The following is a 20,845-nucleotide window of genomic DNA, read 5'->3' on the forward strand; positions in this document are numbered from 1 at the left end:
TCCTTACCTGAGAATATTTTTGAAGGCATGGAGAAATATATTTGGGTGTCATCAGCATACAGATAACACCCTGCCCCATGCCTATGGATTTTCATGTAAATATGAAAGAGCATAATTCTTTATTTATTTTATTTATTTATTTACAGCATTTATATTCCGCCCTTCTCACTCCGAAGGGGACTTAGGGCGGATCACATTGCACACATAAAAGCAAACATTCAATGCCATAACATAGAACAGAGACAGAGACAAATGCAGGCTTGGGGTGACCTCGAACTCATGACCTCTTGGTCAGAGTGATTTGTTGCAGCTGGCTTGCTTTCCAGCCTGCGCCACAGCCCGGCCTTTAATAGCTCTTGTGTCCAGTTCTGGGCAAAGCAATTCATGGATGGGCAAGAGGAAGGTGTCCAGAGAAGGGCCACCTCCAAAGGCCTGGATGCCAAGCCCTTGGGAAGCTTGAAGAAGAGGATGCCGAGACGAGGACATGGGAGCTACGTTTTGATATTTGAAGGATTTCACAATGAGAAAGAATGCTCAAGGCTTCCAGAGACTGGGACACAATGGATTCAAGCTTCAGGGAAAGGGGTTCCACTTCAACATTAGGAAGAACTTCTTGATCGTAAGAGCTGTTTGGCAATGGAATGTGTTGCTGCCTGGGAGTCTGATGGAGGTTTCTAAACAAAGGCTGGATAGCTATCTATTGATTAGGAGAGCTAGAATTGTGTGCTAAGGATGGACTGGATGGCCTTTGGGGGTCTCTTCCAACTGCCATGAAGACTTCCTTTCCAGTGTTTAGACATGGCTATCATCTCTTCTCTTGCTTTCTTTTCCGTAAGCTAAATATATCCATATTTCCTCCTCTTCTCCTGACACCCCACGGAGACACCACTTTTCACAGTCTGTTCCCGGTGAAGGTGTCCTGCAGCTTCCCTCCATCCTTGATAATTGTTTGCCGGCCGCACACAGCAGCCACACTGACCGCCTGCAAAGGCCACTTAGCACCAGCAAGGGCTTTTTAGGGGGTCAGGAGGTCAGCCCCCTCCCCAATTCCTAGTGGTCATTCCAAGAGCAAAGTACTTGCCCTTAGGCACTTTGGTGTCGCTCAAGGCGACGGGACCCTAAGATAGAAAGGCTCATTGATCCCATCACAAGAAAATAAATGAACTTACCGAAAAAGATAAACTTACTACACTGAGTACGGAGAGATCTTTAGCTAACTATAAATAAGCCTTTGACAACACATTAATTATACAAAACTAGGGCCCATTTATTGTATTCCTTCAGTAAAGATGGGTACAAAACTCCATCACTGTTTATTTGGACTAGAAGTGAGTTATAATTATGCACAAAAGGATGTACCAATGGTCCCTTTTCACTAAATGGGTGTTGAAAACTAGAGAATATAACCACCAGACAGAGTGTTGTGATGGAGTCTTTGAGTAATGATACTACTAGGTGCACTAGAAGAGGAAGAAAGACTACTCGTGAGCAAGACGCCTCTTTAAGGAGTCTGTGTTGCAACACAGAGGGTGTAAAGCCCGCAGATTAGATAACGTAGAGTGCATGTAGTTAAGGTTTTTTTATGTTTGATGATGATATTATTATTATTATTATTATTATTATTATTAATAATAATAATAATGAATAATCGGGTGTAGAATGCTGAGAGAATATAACCACCAGACAGAGAATATAAAGCCCTTAGATTAGATAATGTAGATTATGTGTAAGCTAATTCATTTTTATGCTTAGGCTATAGTAGTATTATTCTAGAAAAAGTATTTTTCATCTTTTGTTGTGTGCCGAGGAGGGCGTCTCTCATCTGCTCTCAGCCATGGATTGAGGTTCTGGGCTTTAGCCTGCCACTTTTGGACTCTCGCTTGCTGAGGTGTTTCTGCGAGTGTCTCTGCAGATCTTAGGAAGCTATTTCTTGATTTAAGGCATTGTCTTGCTGGCTGATATCTGAACAGGGAATGGGCTGGAGATGTCGCTGCCTTGGTACTTTCATTATTGGCTACTACTTCCCAGCAGATGTCAGGTGGTGCAATGCTGGCTAAACAGTATAATTTCTCCAGCGGTGTTGGGCATAGCCATCCTGTGAAAATGCGCATGTCTCATTAAGAGCCACATCCACTGTTTTAGCGTGGTGAGATGTATTCCACACTGGGCATGCATACTCAGCAGTAGAGTGGCAAAGCACAAGGACAGATGTCTTCATTATTTCTTGTTGTGCTCCCCAAGTTGTGCCAGTCAGCTTTCGTACGATGTTATTTCAAGTGTCCACTTTTTGCTTGATATTCGAGCAGTGCTTCTTGTAAATCAGGGCACGGTCCTGTGATGAACCATGGGCCTTGTAGTCCTGCTCAGGACATTGTAATCCCTGATGAAGATGAAAACTTGGGTTTTTTACCTTCCCAGTCTGAACTGGATTCCTCTCAGCCAGATCCTTCCCAGGCAGATCTGGAAACCTTGCACCTGCAAGAAAGTTGTGCCCCAGAAGTATGTCAAACAACCCCAGAGCCTACTTCTCCCGTGTTCTTGCGCCGGGAGTTTTGTAAACAACAGAGAAGTTTGGATTCAGCTTCGCGCAGGAGTGCGAGGATAGCAGCTAAGAATGTTGCCAATTAACATTGGTTCTCGTGAGAATCTTTAAGGAGTTTAACATCTGGTCTCAGAGTTTAGCTTTCGTTTCTGATTCCCAGAGAACCGCTTTGGTGAGAAAGTTGGACTCTATATAGGTGTTTTGCCCGCGTAGCAACTTCGCGGAGTCAATTCGTCAGCCTACGGAGCGAGTTGTGTCTGGACAGCGCGCTCCGATTCAAGCCTCGCTTCAGCTCAAGCCTTGCCTTGCTATCCAGCCTTCGCCTTGCTTCCCAGCCTTTGTTTACCGACGGACTTTGCCTTGTTTCCCAGGACTAATCCTTGCCTTGTTTCACGGATTTTACCAAGTTATTCCACGGACCTTGTTCTTGTTCTTAGTTACCTTGTTCCACGTTCAAGCCTTGTTTCAAGTATCAAGTTATTTCCTAGCCACGCTCAAGTTTTATGGACTAAGGACCTTGTCATCTCCCCTCACTTTGCTTGGCAAAGTGAGTGTTTCGGTTATTGGATTACAACTTTGGACCTTAATATTTCTTATTGGACATTGCTTTTTTGGACTAATTCTGACCTTTCCTGAAGGGTCTAATTCTGGACTATTTTCTATACTTGTTTTTATTAACTTTATATATTCCTTCAATAAAGATATTAGTTAGATTCTGGCCTCTGTGTATGGTTATTGGTGCCTCTGCCGCCTGGGTCGTGACAGTTTGACTCCGCCACCCATAAGCACCAACTAACCGAGGCCAGGATGTCTACCGGAGCCGCGCCGGCTGGACAGCCGCTCAGCTACACCATCAGCAAGGACGAAGTGGACCGCATCCGTGACAGACTCAACGCGCAGGATGGAGAAATAAAAGGGTTGAGGGAGCGCGGAGTTCGCCTCCCGGCCATGGCGTTGCCTACCAAGTTTTCTGGAGAAGCTGCTAAGGTTCATGTTTTCCGCCGCCAATGTCAAGCTTATCTAGAGGCCCGTGATGCCGAGTTTCCCCAAGAAGACATCAAGGTGGCGTGGGTCTACAGTCTTCTAGACGGACCAGCGGCTAGCTGGGCGACGGCCCTGTTTGATCAAGCCTCCCCCCACCTAAGTTCAGCACAACGCTTCTTGGATCACCTTAAGGAGACCTGGGGAATCGAGGACAATTTGGAGGCAGCCGGTCACAAACTCCGGCGCCTCCTTCAAGGAGACAGACCCATGTCTCAGTACATAGCCGAGTTCCGCGTGCTGGCCCACAACACCGGCTGGAACGATGTAGCCCTCAGAGGACAATTTCGGGAGGGTCTCAACATTGAAATGCTGGAAGAAATCTCCAAGGTGGATCCTCCCCAGACCCTCGAGGCACTCATTGATCAATGTTTACGGGCTGAAGTCATGATTGCCAACAGGAAACAATGGGTTCGAGGCCAGGGCGGTAGAGCCGGGGCAAAACCCCCCGCTCCCGCCAGTGTTCAGCCACGTCCGGTGTGGAGACCCCCGCCGCCAACCCCATACCCCAGAGGAGGCGAGGAGGTGCCGATGCAGTTGGGCAATGTGCGTCCCAGACTAGATGCCGCCGAGAAGGCCCGTCGTCAACGCTTGAACCTCTGCTGGTACTGCGGGAACGGGGGCCACTTCGCCAGAGAGTGCCCAGCCAAAGGGAAGCCTGCCGCCCGTCTTGCGGCGGCGTCCTCCACGGAGTCGAAGGCGTCTGAGCCGACTGGCACACAGCCGGCGGGGGAAGCCAACGACCGGGTGTAGAGAGGCTCGCCAACCCGGTCAAAAAATCCATCCAAGAGCCGCCAACCGGGGTCCTGTTCCTTCTCGTGGTCACATTATGGTCAGCAAAAAGGGGACCCGTCATGATCCACGCCATGATAGACTCTGGAGCTACCAACAATTTCATCGATAGAGAGTATGCCGACTCTCTGGGATTACAATATCATGATTTCAAGAATGCCCGTGTGGTGCAAGCCATAGACGGCCGCCCCCTCAAGACGGGCCCCGTAAGCCAGTGGTCGGAACCCACCAGGATGTGGATAAGGGAACATATGGAAGAGATTTCCTTCTTTGTTACCGAGGTTCCCCATTTCCCTGTGATTTTGGGAATTCCATGGCTGACACTCCACGACCCTAACATCTCCTGGTCCAACAGAGAACTGCAGTTTGCTTCACCGTACTGCCAAAACCATTGCCTCGTAGCCAAGGTATGCCATGCCACAGACTCCGAGCCCATCATCACCTTGCCAAAGAAGTACTCCGAGTATTGGGATGTATTCAATGAGAAAGAAGCCGAAAAATTACCCCCACATAGACCTTATGACTGTGCCATTGACTTGGTGGAGGGGGCCCCGATCCCGCGAGGGCATCTCTACTCCCTGACTGAACCAGAGCAAGAAGCTCTCAGGGAATTCTTAGAGACAAACCTTCGCAAGGGGTTCATCAGACCCTCTCAATCCCCAGCCGCCTCCCCAGTGATGTTTGTGAAGAAGAAGTCAGGGGAATTACGCTTGGTGGTGGACTACAGAGCATTGAACAATATCACCAAGCGGAACAGCTATCCCCTGCCCTTAATCTCGGATCTACTGGACCGACTTCGAGGAGCCAAGGTCTACACCAAGCTGGATCTTCGGGGGGCTTATAATCTAGTTCGCATCAGAGAAGGGGACGAGTGGAAGACCGCCTTCCAGACTAAATTCGGATTATTCGAGTCCCGAGTTATGAATTTCGGTTTATGCGGAGCTCCCGCAACGTTCCAGCATTTTGTCAACGATATTTTTCAGGACTATCTAGACAGATTCTTGATAATCTACCTGGACGATTTTTTGGTGTTTTCCAGATCACAATCAGAACATGAGAACCACGTCAAAATGGTGTTGCAACGACTGCGGGATCATGGACTTTATGCCAAGCTAGAAAAATGCGCTTTTGATCTACAAGAGGTAGATTTCCTTGGCTACCGCATCTCGCCTCTAGGGCTTTCCATGGATCCAGCCAAAGTTTCAGCAGTATTGGAATGGCGGGCGCCAACTAACAAGAAAGAGGTGCAGCGTTTCTTGGGGTTCGCGAACTACTACCGCAAGTTCATTCCAGATTTTGCCCGCTGGTCCGACCCCATCACTAGCTGCATCCGTGGAAAGCAGCCTTTCCGCTGGACTGATCAAGCAGAGAAAGGGTTCCAGCAACTGAAGAAACTATTCACCTCCCAGCCAATTCTACAGCACCCAAATCCTGGAACCCCTTTTGTGGTGCAAGCGGACGCCTCTGATGTGGCAATTGGGGCTGTACTCTTACAACCGGTGGGAGATCACCTCCACCCCTGTGCCTTTTATTCTCGTCAACTAACCACACCAGAGAGGAATTACACCATTTGGGAAAAAGAACTACTGGCCATAAAGGCAGCCTTTGAAACTTGGAGACATTGGCTAGAAGGGGCCAAATTCCCCATTGAAGTCCACACTGATCATCGTAATCTAGAACATCTAAGAACTGCCCGCAAACTAAATCAGAGGCAGCAACGTTGGGCTTTATTCTTTGAACGTTTCAACTTCCAGATCCATTATGTGACCCCAGCTCAAACCAAGCAAGCAGACGCCCTGTCACGTAAACCGGAATACGCTGCAGGACGCAAGGAGACCTTTGAATCCCAACTGCTACAACCTGAGAACTTTGCCACGCTCACAGTGGGGAACACCAAATCCAGTCCCATTGGTTCAACTTCCCCTACTCCAGGACCCATCTGTGCTCAAGAAATCAGGGCTAGTCAGCAAGCAGATGCCTGGGCGCAGGACCAACTTCGCCAAGGTCTGCATTTTCCCTTTTCGCTTAAAGATGGGCTGCTCTGCTATAGAAATCATGTTTATATCCCACCCGGACCGGGCAGGGAAAAAGCGCTTCGTCTGTGTCATGACTGCAAACCAGCAGGACACTTCGGACTATTTAAAACCATGCATTTGATCCTAAGAGATTTTTGGTGGCCCAAGATCCGCAAGGATGTGGAAAAATATGTCAACACCTGCCCAGTATGCCAGCGCTCCAAGATACGAAGGGAGAAGCCCTCAGGGCTTTTGCACCCCCTTCCTACCCCATCTCGCCCATGGGAAATAATTTCCGCGGATTTCATCACTGACCTACCACCTTCCTGTGGATTCACCACGATCTTAGTGGTGGTGGACCTATTCACCAAGTTAGCCCATTTCATTCCCTGCGAAGGCCTCCCCACGGCCAAAGAAACTGCGGATCTATTTCTTCAGCATGTTTTCAGACTACATGGATTGCCCAAGAGTTTAGTCACAGACCGTGGATCTCAATTCACCTCTCGTTTTTGGAAGGCACTACAAAAACTACTGGGCATAGACTCTCGCTTATCTTCAGCTCATCATCCCCAAACAGATGGGCAAACGGAGCGCACCAATGCCACTTTGGAGCAGTATCTTCGCTGTTATGTAAACTACCAACAGGACAATTGGGCTTCTCTGTTACCACTGTCTGAGTTTGCCTACAATAATGGAGTTCAAGCTTCTACAAAAGAAACGCCGTTCTTTGCAAACTACGGTTTCCATCCACGTTTCTTTCCCCCTGTCATTGAAACTTCAGAAGTTCCCGCAGCAGAGGATTGGCTGCAGGAACTCACAGCGGTGCAACAACTTTTGCTCCAGCAACTGGACCAAGCCAAGGAGGACTATAAACGCCACGCTGACAAACACCGCCAGCCGGGCCCCGAAATCAAGGTAGGAGATCGGGTTTTTCTGTCCACTCGCTTTCTGCCCTCCCACCGCCCATGCCGGAAGTTAGATGCCCGCTTCATTGGCCCCTATCCAGTGGTGGCGCAATTAAACCCCGTGACTTTCAAACTCCAACTTCCGCGTTCAATGCGCATTCACCCAGTGTTTCACCGTTCCCTGCTCCTTCCGGCGGATGGTGTGCGTCCTGATACAGACCAACCGGCCCCCCCTCCTGTTTTGATGAATGGGGAGGAGGAGTTCGAGGTTGAGGACATTTTGGATTCTCGCTTTCATCGCCGCCGCCTACAATATCTCATTGACTGGGTGGGTTTTGGGCCTGAGGAACGCTCTTGGGAAGACGCCTCCACAGTCCATGCTCCTGATCTAACCCGTCGCTTCCATCTGACCTATCCCACCAAACCGCGACCTCGCGCCTCGGGGAGAGGACCCCAGTTTGGGAGGGGCCCTGAGGAGGGGGATAGTGTGATGAACCATGGGCCTTGTAGTCCTGCTCAGGACATTGTAATCCCTGATGAAGATGAAAACTTGGGTTTTTTACCTTCCCAGTCTGAACTGGATTCCTCTCAGCCAGATCCTTCCCAGGCAGATCTGGAAACCTTGCACCTGCAAGAAAGTTGTGCCCCAGAAGTATGTCAAACAACCCCAGAGCCTACTTCTCCCGTGTTCTTGCGCCGGGAGTTTTGTAAACAACAGAGAAGTTTGGATTCAGCTTCGCGCAGGAGTGCGAGGATAGCAGCTAAGAATGTTGCCAATTAACATTGGTTCTCGTGAGAATCTTTAAGGAGTTTAACATCTGGTCTCAGAGTTTAGCTTTCGTTTCTGATTCCCAGAGAACCGCTTTGGTGAGAAAGTTGGACTCTATATAGGTGTTTTGCCCGCGTAGCAACTTCGCGGAGTCAATTCGTCAGCCTACGGAGCGAGTTGTGTCTGGACAGCGCGCTCCGATTCAAGCCTCGCTTCAGCTCAAGCCTTGCCTTGCTATCCAGCCTTCGCCTTGCTTCCCAGCCTTTGTTTACCGACGGACTTTGCCTTGTTTCCCAGGACTAATCCTTGCCTTGTTTCACGGATTTTACCAAGTTATTCCACGGACCTTGTTCTTGTTCTTAGTTACCTTGTTCCACGTTCAAGCCTTGTTTCAAGTATCAAGTTATTTCCTAGCCACGCTCAAGTTTTATGGACTAAGGACCTTGTCATCTCCCCTCACTTTGCTTGGCAAAGTGAGTGTTTCGGTTATTGGATTACAACTTTGGACCTTAATATTTCTTATTGGACATTGCTTTTTTGGACTAATTCTGACCTTTCCTGAAGGGTCTAATTCTGGACTATTTTCTATACTTGTTTTTATTAACTTTATATATTCCTTCAATAAAGATATTAGTTAGATTCTGGCCTCTGTGTATGGTTATTGGTGCCTCTGCCGCCTGGGTCGTGACAGGTCCCGAGTGACTCCCAGGTGTTTGGGTGTGCTGCAATGCTCCAGTGGGATTCCTTCCCAGGTCATCCTCAGAGCTCAAGATGCTTGTCTGTTCTTAAGCTGAAAAGCATAGTCTGCATTTTAGCTGGTTTTCCCTGTAATAGGCAGCAAGAGCACCTAAAGCTTCAGAGAGCTTCTGTTCAACTATTTCAAAGCTGCCTGCTTGGGCGGTGATGGCACCATCGTCAGAAGACTGGGCGGCTGGGAAGGCACTGAACAGACTGCGCTCTGGCACCACGAGATGCAGAGCCAAGCTTAAGAAACGGGGCCACAAAGTGGAGTCCATGACATGCGAGTGTGGAGGAGAGCAAACTACAGACCACCTACTACAATGCAGTCTGAGCCCTACCACATGCACAACGGAGGATCTTCTTACAGTGACACCAGAGGCCTTACTCCAAGTGGCCCGATTCTGGTCAAAGGAAATCTAGTATCATGCCAAGTTTTTAACTTTGTGGTTTTTAAATACCTAACTGCACCCTCGATTCACTTCTGATACAATAAATAAAAACAAATCTTTTTGTTTGTTTTTTTGTTTTTTTATGTTTGCATGTAGTTTTTGTTTTAATCTGTCTAAATAAAAAATTAATTGCAAAAAGACAAAGAAAAGACCTCCAAAGAAGAGGAATCCGCCACATTCTTTTGCCAAATGGTTCTTACTAGTATTAGGAGGGACAATACGAGCAGTTCAGCAGGGGAATATAGACTGCCTTGGAGTCTGGTGGAGTTGTCTTCTCTGGAGATTTTGAAAGATAGGCCAGATGGCCATCTGTCAGGAGGGCTTTGATTATGTGTTATAGAAAGCCACTGCCTCAGTGAAGAGAGGAAGAGCAACAGGGCTCAGTCCTGAGACGTCCAATGTGATGTTTGGGCCCCTGAGGAACTAACAAAAGAGGCAACATATCCACACGCACTGTTGGGAGCGATCCCGTGAGACCACTGTTTTAATTAATCCAACGGATTGATGGACCGACTGCTGTGGAGAGGGTTGTGCAGTGGAACATGTTTTTAGGTCACCCTCATGGGCTCACCTCAGGGGGAAACGGGCTGCTAATTGATAGCAGAGTACGGTGTTGAATGACTGGAGATGGACGGGATTCAGAGAGAGACAGGGAGGGATGTCTTGAGCAAAAGCACCTGATTGGTGCACTGATACCTCAGGGGTCAGGTGCACACTTGTTGGCCAGTTGGGTGACCATGAGGCAGGGCATCAAGTGTGGCAGAAGGCCCACAGGGAAGTTGTGGGGAGTGTGATGAGAGAGGGAGGCTGCAGAAGGGACTGCACAATCCATTGCAAGGCTCCCTGGGCACCTAGGAGTAAATAACGCAGCAGGGAAGGAAATGAAGAAGTTACCCACTGCTATCGAGACAGCACTTATGACAGCTCCCAAGTAGCCCTGGATGAACTTGGACGTCGGAGAAGGCTGCAGGAGAGCAAAAGAAAGCAGAGGTTAACTCAGAAATGCCCCAAATCAGCCCCAAAACACACTTATGAACCCCAGGTGCTTCTGCTCCTAATCTGAACCATTTCTTAATTTATTTTATTTATTTCCAATATTTCTATCCCGCCCTTCTCACCAGAAGGGACTCAGGGCGGCGTACAATTGGCAACAAATCGATGCCGACACATTCTTAACTTGGAAAGGAGCAAATAATAATAATAATAATACAAAATCCAGCATATATATCTTGTTTGCTGTGTCATACTGTGTCTTTGTGATAATAATAATAACTTTGTTTTTGTACCGTGCCTCCATCTCCCCAAAGGGACTCGGGGCGGCTTACATATGGCACAAGGTGTCTAAAACAACACATAAAATAAACACACAGAACAATACAAAATAAAACCACTAGTATATATCTAGTTAAGACATGGTTTTTTATTAAAGTCTTGTTACATTTCTTAAAGGCCCCCTTTACACAGCCATATCAAATCCAGATTATTTGAACTGGGTTATATGGCAATGTAGACTAATATAATCCAGTTCAAAGCAGACAAGGAGGCAAATCTCTTGTTCTGCCCCAGAGGGATTGAGGCAGGTCACAACATCGCTAAAACACATAAGCATCATGACCATGATCTAAAATACACATATTAAAACATACGATTGGACATCTCACCTTTGTCGCATTTCGGTTTGCATAGTTGACACAGGCATTGTGGCTCTGATTCAACCACTAAGGAAAAAAAACAGGAAAGAAAAGGCTCACAAATTCTGGTCTTTAAAAAAAGGAAGAAGTTAGTATGTTCTAATGCTTTTGGGGCACTTGCACAGAAAAGAGTCTTACCTGCCAGAAGACGGTGGAGGCCAGGGTCTGGTTTGGCAAGAGAAGACCCACAACCTGCAGGATAAAAGGGGGGAGAAGTTAGAAGACACAGGCAAGGAGGGAGGGAGGGAGGAAAGGAAGAAAGAAACACTCTCTACAGATGGACATCCAGCTCTGTTGAAAAAGCTCCAATGATGATGACGATTATGATTAACTAGCTTGGGTACCCGGCAATGCCCGGGTTATTTGAAAAGGGCACTGTTTGTTTCTGGATGTTAGGTATTCTCAGTTTGGTCATATAAAGCCGGCCCAGGTCAGACTGCACACCTGACCATTAAAATAGCCCAGCTTGTTGTTGACGTAAGCAACTCGAAAGATAGTTGCACCTATCAAGTAGGAAATTTAGGTACCGCTTATGTGGGGAGGTTAATTTAACTAATTTACAACACCATAAAATCGTCCAGCAGCGTGCGGAAAAAATGAGGAATAAATCCATCAAGGACTCGGTGTTACAGTGGATGATGAAGCAGCAGCTCCCCCTGTGGCTGGAATCGAGCACACCCTCATGAAGCCAGAAGCTGGGAAATGTTAAATTACCTCTCAGTCCTTGCTTTTGTTTTTTATGAATGCTCCCATTAGAAAATGCATAAGGATGTGGGTGAACTACAGTTCCCAAAAGTATTGGGTCAACTCTCCCAAAACTCCCCCAGTATTCACAGTTGGTCATGTTGGGTCTGTGTGCCAAATTTGGTCCAGGTCCGTCACTTGCTGGGTTCAATGTTCTCTGAATACGGGTGAACTATAAGTCTCAGATGCCAAGGTCAATTACCCCAAGTTGGCAGCATAGTGTCTGTGTACCAAGTTTGGTTCAGATCCATCATTAGTGGGGTTCAGAGAGCTCACGGAATACAAGTGAACTATAATTCCCAGAGATAAAGGTCAATCACCTCCAAAGTCCACCATTATTCCCATTTGGCCAGGTTGAATTTGTGTGCCAAGCTTGGTCCAGATCCGTCATCAGGTGAGTTCAGTGTTCTCTGAATACGGGTGAACTGTAACTCCTGGATATCAAGGTCAGACACCCCCAAACCCAGCAGTGTGCAAATTTGGCCAAGTTGGGTCTGTGTGCCAAGTTAGTTCCAGGTCCATCGCTGGTGGGGTTCAAAGTGCTCTTAGATTACAGGTGAACTATACATCCCAGTCCCTACAACTCCTATAAATCATAGGGAATTCTCCCCAAACCTCTCTCTCTAGTAGGTTCAGTTGTTGGGCAATTCCTCTGTTGTGTGCCATAGGAAAGGGTTGGAAAGGGTTAAGGGAGAGGCAGTGGGCGGGGTCATGCAAATGGAAAGAGAAAGGAACACTGGGGTGTGCTCCCTGTAACCTGCAATGTCCTTGGAGAGAGTGACTTGGGAATTAGAGCCTGTTTGTGGAGGATAGAGGCTGTCTTGTGTGAGCGGACACCCGTGCCACATACACACATAATAATAATAATAATAATAATAATAATAATAATAATAATAATAATAATAATCTTTATTTATACCCCGCCACCATCTCCCCAACGGGGACTCGGGGCAGCTTACATGGGGCCATGCCCAGGACAATACAATATAACAAAATATAATAGAACAACAAATCATAGCACATTAAACAACAATAAAACAACAACAATAAAAGAAAATATAAACTACATTAAACAAGATCAAAAGAACAATAAAACCAAGGGCAGGCCACATGAACACTAAGTTAAAACTCGGGGTGAGAAAGGAAGTAGGAGTAAAAACCATAGAGGACAGGGTCTGGAGGACAAATATTGAAGCAGCAAAAGGGATTTATCTAGTGATTACTCTCCAAAGGCACATACAGATTTTCAGATCTTATTATGTGTATGGATTGCAAGCCACCTTTGTGCCCTGGCTTTAAGGAACACAACGAGGGGTAGGAAGCCAAGACAAACCAATGGATAGAACAAAATTTGGAAATGTGTGCCAAATTAAGGGACTGTGGATACCGAGGGCAGGCGGCTAAAAGAGATGCCCTCCATTGTGTCGCGTAGAGAGGTGGGGAGGAGGCTGTGAGCGCACCGATGCTGCCGGCGAAGAGGCGCATTCCCGGCATGCGCTCCATATGGGCAGGAGCCTGCCAAGGAACATACAGCTCCCTTTCTCCTTCCCGGCAGGAGGCCGGATGCGGAGGAATCGCAAGAGGGAAACAAACCGGGGGAAGAAATCCAAATCTCCAGAAATGGCTGCTCGGCAGAGCCACGTGCGTCGACTCCACCAGGAAGGAGCCTGATATCCCATTTCAACCTAAGACTAGTTCCAACAGAGGTTGGATGTTGGAAGAGATTGAGCCGAGTGTGTTATGCAGCAGCTAAAAAGGCCAATGCGGTTCTAGGCTGCATTAATAGGAGCATCGTGTCCAGATGGAGGGAAGCCCTAGTCCCACTCTCTTCTACTTTGGTTAGACCTCTTCGCCTGGGATAAGATTGTGTCCAGTTCTGGGCAAAACACATCAAGGAGATGGACAAAATGGGAGGTGTCCAAAGAAGGGTAAACATAATGGTCAAAAGCCTGGAAATTATACGTCTCTCTGAAAGGCAGCTGATGGAGCTGGGTTAGGTTTAGCTCAGAGAAGGGGACATCAGGGCCATGCTGAAATATTTTAAAGGATGCCCCTTTAAAAATCCTTTAGACAGAAATTGAGCAAGATTAAAGACATGGACAAACTAACCTTTTTATTAAAGAAAAATACGGGAAATCCGATCAAGTACACTGCTGCTGCTCAGTCGCATAGTCGTCTCCGACTCTTGGTGACCTCCTGGACCAGTCCAGGCCAGAGCTCCCTGTCGGCCGTCATCGCCCCCAGATCCTTCAAGGTCAAGCCAGTCCCTTCAAGGATACCGTCCACCCACCTTGCCCTTGGTCGGCCTCTCTTCCTCTTTCCTTCCATTTTCCCCAGCATCATGATCTTCTCCAAGCTTTCCTGTCTCCTCAGGATGTGGCCAAAATACTTCAGCTTTGCCTCTCATCTCCTTCTCTCCAGTGAGCAGCCACTGGCCATTATTTCCTGGAGGATGGACTGGTTGGACCTTCTTGCCAAGGTCCAAGGCACTTTTAGGATTTTTCTCCAGCACCAGAGTTCAAAAGCGTCTCTCTTCCTTCGCTCAGCCTTCCTTATGGTCCAGCTCTCGAATCCATAGGTTACTATGGGGAATACCATTGCTTTGACTATGCAGACCTTCGTGGCCAGTGTGATGTCTCTGCTCTTCACTATTTTGTCAAGGTTGGCCATTGCTCTCCTCCCAAGAAGGAAACGTCTTCTGATTTCCTGGCTGCAGTCTGCATCTGCAGTAATCTTCGCACCTAGAAATACAAAGTCTGTCACTGCCTCCATGTTTTCTCCCTCTATTTGCCAGTCGTCAATAGGTGTCGTTGCCATGATCTTGGTTTTCTTGATGTTTAACTGCAGCCCAGCTTTTGCCCTTTCTTCTTCCTTTCCCCTTGGTGATAAGGCTCTTCGGCTCCTCGCTTTCAGCTTTCATCAGAGTGGTATCATCTGCATACCTAAGGTTGTGAATGTTTCTTCCAGCAATTTTAACTCCAGCCTTGGATTCCTCAAGCCCCATACGTCGCATGATGTGTTCTGCGTACAAGTTGAATAGGGAGGGTGAGAGGATGCAGTCCTGATGTCCGCACTCCTTTCCCAATCTTGAACCCGTCTGTTTTTCCCGTGATCTGTTCTGACTGTGGCGACTTGGTCTTTATACAGATTTCTCAGGAGACAGACAAGGTGACTTGGTCTCTCCATACCACCAAGAACATGCCATAGTTTATTATGACCCACACAGTTGAAGGCTTGAGAATAGTCAATAAAACAGAAGTAGATGTTTTTCTGAAACTCCCTGGCTTCCTCCATTATTCAGCGGATATTGGCAATTTGGTCTCTCGTTCCTCTGCCTTTTCTGAACCCAGCTTGTGCATTGTGTCCAGATGGAGGGAAATCCTAGTCTTCCGCTTTGGTTAGACCTCTTCACCTGGGATAAGATTGTGTCCAGTTCTGCGCAAAACACATCAAGAGATGGACAAGATGGAAGGTGTCCAGAGAAGTGTAAACATAATGGTCAAAAGCCTGGAAATTATATATCCCTCTGAAAGGCGGCTGATGGAGCTGGGTTAGGTTTAGATTGAAGAAGGGGACATCAGAGCCATACTGAAATATTTGAAAGGATGCCCCGTTAAAGGGTGTTTTGTGTTGCTTAAGCGGCTGGGGGAGAAAAGGAAGGGGCCTGAGGCTGTTAGGAATGGTGGGAGTTGAAGTCCAAAACACCTGGAGGGCCAAAGTTTGACCATGCCTGGGCTAGATGGCCTTGGGGGTCCCTCTCGACCACATGGAAATGATGTGGTCCCTGTTCTTTCTCCTTCTTCTTGCCGGACATTCAGTAGACTAATATTCCCCATCTGTCTGTCCGTCGATCAAAGTATTTATATCCCACCCAAGACCCACGGAGCCCAGCACGGGGTAGGACCGCATCCACTGAAACAGATTGAAACAATCTCGAGCAGTAGGAATAATTTAAATAGACCAGAAACATATTTAAAACAATCTGACAAGTTAAATCAGTTTTGCAACACTCTAATTGGTTTTCAAGTCATTAAAACCAAGCATCCCTGCAGATTTCCATTGGCAAGTCAACATTTCCTGGCCTGCGAAAGAACTGACGGCAAGGGCTTTTTTTTAAAGGGTTGTTATGCGGAATTTTATCTTCTGACTTTAATTCCATAATAGTTTTAACATGACATTGTTTTACTTAAGCCTTTTGTAACGATGAGGGTTGAGTGAAAAGTAATGCCTCCACCTTCGTTACTTGGGTTTGGATGGGAATATTTTAATAAATCAAATACAGAAATAATACTTGGAATGTGCTCTTTAACAACCACTATTCACTTTTGCACACAATCACCAAACAATTGGATACATTTCTGCCAACGATGAACAGTTTTCTAAAGCTGTCACGGAAGAAGTTGACACTCTGTTTCCGCAACCGGCGTCTCACAGGACCCATCATACAGATACCCAAGCAAAGCAATAATGTGACCCACACATTCTTGTGAAACGCCTATTATGCTTGAAGTTTCTCTCTGAACAATACGACGATCGTCCTGAATCCACCTGTCCACCTTTTGCTTGTGAAACCCGGTGGTTGCTGTCACAGGACGTCCAACTCTTTGTTTGTCACGCAAGTCAGATGTTCCCACCTCAACATCTTTAAACTTACTTGCCCAACGACGCACAGGACTCACATCAACACAGCCACCATAAATAGCTTGCATTCTCAGATGAATCTCCTTTGGGGTGACACCTTCTGCTCTCAAGAATTCAGTGACTGCACGTTGCTTAAGTTGCATTGACCGACCGTCTGCGCAGGGTTCCATACTTTGCACTTTAACAACACAACCGTTCAATGCTAAGGCTTCCCTGTCTGCGCAGGGTTCCATACTTTGCACTTTAACAACACAACCGTTCAATGCTAAGGCTTCCCTGTCTGCGCAGGGTTCCATACTTTGCACTTTAACAACACAACCATTCAATGCTAAGGTTTCCCCGTCTGCGCAGGGTTCCATACTTCGCACTTTAACAACACAACCGTTCAATGCTAAGGCTTCCCCGTCTGCGCAGGGTTCCATACTTCGCACTTTAACAACACAACCGTTCAATGCTAAGGCTTCTCCGTCTGCGCAGGGTTCCATACTTCGCACTTTAACAACACAACCATTCAATGCTAAGGTTTCCCCGTCTGCGCAGGGTTCCATACTTCGCACTTTAACAACACAACCGTTCAATGCTAAGGCTTCCCCGTCTGCGCAGGGTTCCATACTTTGCACTTTAACAACACAACCGTTCAATGCTAAGGCTTCCCCGTCCGCGCAGGGTTCCATACTTTGCACTTTAACAACACAACCGTTCAATGCTAAGGCTTCCCCGTCTGCGCAGGGTTCCATACTTTGTACTTTAACAACACAACCGTTCAATGCTAAGGTTTCCCCGTCTGCGCAGGGTTCCATACTTTGCACTTTAACAACACAACCGTTCAATGCTAAGGCTTCTCCGTCTGCGCAGGGTTCCATACTTTGCACTTTAACAACACAACCGTTCAATGCTAAGGCTTCCCCGTCTGCGCAGGGTTCCATACTTTGTACTTTAACAACACAACCGTTCAATGCTAAGGTTTCCCCGTCTGCGCAGGGTTCCATACTTTGCACTTTAACAACACAACCGTTCAATGCTAAGGCTTCCCCGTCTGCGCAGGGTTCCATACTTTGCACTTTAACAACACAACCGTTCAATGCTAAGGTTTCCCCGTCTGCGCAGGGTTCCATACTTCGCACTTTAACAACACAACCGTTCAATGCTAAGGTTTCCCCGTCTGCGCAGGGTTCCATACTTCGCACTTTAACAACACAACCGTTCAATGCTAAGGCTTCCCCGTCCGCACAGGGTTCCATACTTTGCACTTTAACAACACAACCGTTCAATGCTAAGGCTTCCCCGTCCGCACAGGGTTCCATACTTTGCACTTTAACAACACAACCGTTCAATGCTAAGGCTTCCCCGTCCGCACAGGGTTCCATACTTCGCACTTTAACAACACAACCGTTCAATGCTAAGGCTTCCCCGTCTGCGCAGGGTTCCATACTTCGTACTTTAACAACACAACCGTTCAATGCTAAGGTTTCCCCGTCTGCGCAGGGTTCCATACTTCGCACTTTAACAACACAACCGTTCAATGCTAAGGCTTCCCCGTCTGCGCAGGGTTCCATACTTCGCACTTTAACAACACAACCGTTCAATGCTAAGGCTTCCCCGTCTGCGCAGGGTTCCATACTTTGCACTTTAACAACACAACCGTTCAATGCTAAGGCTTTCCGCCAAATTGAACTAACTGCAGAGGAGAGTCTACTGAACAAGCCAGAACCTGCCACATAGCAGGACTGCCATGTGTTCAGGAGTTACGAAGGTAGAGGCATTACTTTTCATTCAACTCTTGTACTTTTAAGTGTCGTTGGTCTTCCCTTTTTAATGATCATCCGCCTTGAGTCCCAGTTTTGGGGAACAGATGGGATAGAAATGAATGGAGGAGGAAAGAGAAAAGGGGAGAAAGAAAGATGGGAAGAGGAGAAAAGAAAGAAAAAGGAGGGGAAGGAGGAAGATAATGAGAGAAGAAGAGGGAAAAGGGGAAGAGGGAAAAGGAAAGGAAGAGGAGGAAAGAGAGATGATGGTAGAGGAGGAAGAAGATCAGGAGAAGGAAGATAACGGATAGAAAAAGAAAAAGCCACTTTGAGTCTGTGTGTTGTCAGAGGCTTTCATGGCCGGAATCACTGGGTTGCTGTGAGTTTTCCAGGCTGTCTGGCCATGTTTCAGAATGTTTCTCTCCTGACGTTTATTTATTTACATTTATTTACAGTATTTATATTCCGCCCTTCTTTCTCACCCCGAAGGGGACTCAGGGCAGATCACAATGTACACATACATGGCAAACATTCAGTGCCATTAGACACACAACATATAGACAGACACAGAGGCAATTTAACATTTTCCAGCTTCCGGCTTCATGAGGGTATGCTCAATTCCGGCCACAGGGGGAGCTGCCGCTTCACCTTCCACTGTGTCCTTGATGGAGTACTTCCTCATTCTTCCGCACACTGTTGGAAGTTTTTACGGTGTTGTAGATTAGTTAAATTAGCCTCCCCGCATAAGACGGTACCTACATTTCCTACTTGACAGATTCAACTATCTTTCGGGTTGCTTAGGTCAACAATGAGCTAGGCTATTTTAATGGTCGGGCTATCAATCCGACCTGAGCTGGCTTTGAACTCATGACCTCTTGGTAAGTAGTGATTTATTGCAGCTGGCTAGTAAGCAGCTGCGCCACAGCCTGGCCCAGCAGAATTTGCACCAGGCTTTGAAGCTGCAAGGCTATTCAATACTAATCAAGGTGGCCATGGCAACATTCACACTAGCAGGGTTGTTGTGTGTTTTCCGGGTTGTATGGCCATGTTCTAGAAGTATTTTCTCCTGACACTTCACCCACATCTATGGCAGGCATCCTCAGAGGTTGTGCAGTACCTCACAACTTCTGAGGATGCCTGCCATAGATGTGGGCTAAACGTCAGGAGAGAATGCTTCTGAAACATGGCCATACAGCCCGGAAAACTCACAGCAACCAAACACTTTGAGTCTCCAAAGAGAGAGAAAAAGTAGGGTATAAATAAACTTAATGATAACCATTGATCATATCCTCAGCTGCTGTAAGAAAATCGCACAGACAGACTACAAACAGAGGCACAACTATGTGGCCCAAATGATTCACTGGAACTTATGCCTCAAGCAGTAAAGAACTGGTGGGATCACAAACCTGCAAAAGTATTGGAAAATGAGCACGCAAAGATACTGTGGGACTTTCAAATCCAGACTGATAAAGTTCTGGACAACAACACAGCAGACATCACAGTTGTGGAAAAGAAAAAGGTTTGGATCATTGATGTCGCCATCCCAGGTGACAGTCGCATTGACGAAAAACAACAGAGAAAACTCAGCCGCTATCAGGACCTCAAGACTGAACTTCAAAGACTCTGGCAGAAACCAGTGCAGGTGGTCCCAGTGGTGATGGGCACACTGGGTGTCGTCCCAAAAGATCTCAACCAGCATTTGGAAACAATAGACATTGGCAAAATTACGATCTGCCAACTGCAAAAGGCCACCCGACTGGGATCTGCACGCATCATCCGAAAATACATCACACAGTCCTAGACACTTGGGAAGTGTTCGACTTGTGATTTTGTGAAACAAAACCCAGCATATCTATCTTGTTTGCTGTGTCATACAATAATAATAATAATAATAATAATAATAATAATAATAATAATAATAATAATAATAATAATGGAAGAGGAAATGAGGAGAAAAGGAAAGGAGGAGAAGGGAACAGACAGAGGAGGAGGTTGAGAAGAAGAAAGTTAATGACAGAAAAAGAGGGAAAAGGAGGAGAGGTAGAAGAACAAAGAGAAAAAGGAGATAGAAGGTGAAGAGGAAGAAAGGGACAATGGAGGGAGAGAAGAGGAGGAAGGAAAGGGGAGATCATGGTATAAGATGAGGAAAATAAGGAGAAAAGAAAAAAAGGAGGAAGAAGGAAGGAAGAAGAGCAAAGGAAAGAGCAAAAGGAGATGGAAGATGATAGAACACTGGTTCCCAGCCTTTTTTTGACCAGGACCCACTTGACCAGGGGACAGTTTGACCGGGACCCCTTTCCAACATTAGTACCAAAGGGGTTAGAAATCAGTTTTTAGTCAATTTTAGATTCAGTTTGTTTATTTGGGGTGCCGATTCAGAAAATTGCACTGGATAGACCACATCAGCTCTAGTTTCTGATACAGAACATATACCATCCAGTAGTCGCCATCTGCTCACCCACAGAAAACCATATTTAATAATCTAGCACTGATGTGGTCTATCCAATGCAATTTTCTGATTCAGCACCCCAAAAACCCTAGGAATAGGCCTCAAAAGGAAGACACCAAGAAAAAAAATTTTTTTTGGAGTGGGCTGTGTTATTATTCGTACCGTGTTTCCCCGAAAATAAGACAGTGTCTTATATTAATTTTTGCTCCCAAAGAGGCTCTAGGTCTTATTTTCAGGGGATGTCTTATTTTTCCATGAAGAAGAATTCTCATTTATTGTTGAACAAAAAAAAAAATGAACATTTATTATATACTGTACAGT

At 46.6% G+C, this 20,845-nt stretch overlaps 1 protein-coding gene across 4 annotated transcripts in view; it reads right to left on the reverse strand.

The window, feature by feature from the left end:
- sfxn5 (sideroflexin 5) overlaps window positions 1–20,845 on the reverse strand; it is a 129,824-nt gene that overhangs the window by 70,992 nt on the left and 37,987 nt on the right. For all 4 annotated transcript variants that reach the window (XR_010006523.1, XR_507685.3, XM_062981929.1 and 1 more), the window contains exons 7-9: window positions 11,084–11,137; window positions 10,916–10,972; window positions 10,153–10,218 (exon numbers count right to left, since the gene is read on the reverse strand). Coding sequence is in view for 2 of the 4 variants with exons in the window: in XM_062981929.1 (XP_062837999.1) it covers window positions 10,153–10,218; window positions 10,916–10,972; window positions 11,084–11,137 (177 nt within the window). In the remaining 2 variants the exon portion in view is untranslated. The remainder of the gene's footprint in view (window positions 1–10,152; window positions 10,219–10,915; window positions 10,973–11,083; window positions 11,138–20,845) is intronic.

This window comes from Anolis carolinensis, chromosome 5, assembly GCF_035594765.1.
Source record: "Anolis carolinensis isolate JA03-04 chromosome 5, rAnoCar3.1.pri, whole genome shotgun sequence".
In the NCBI taxonomy this organism is placed as follows: domain Eukaryota; kingdom Metazoa; phylum Chordata; class Lepidosauria; order Squamata; family Dactyloidae; genus Anolis; species Anolis carolinensis.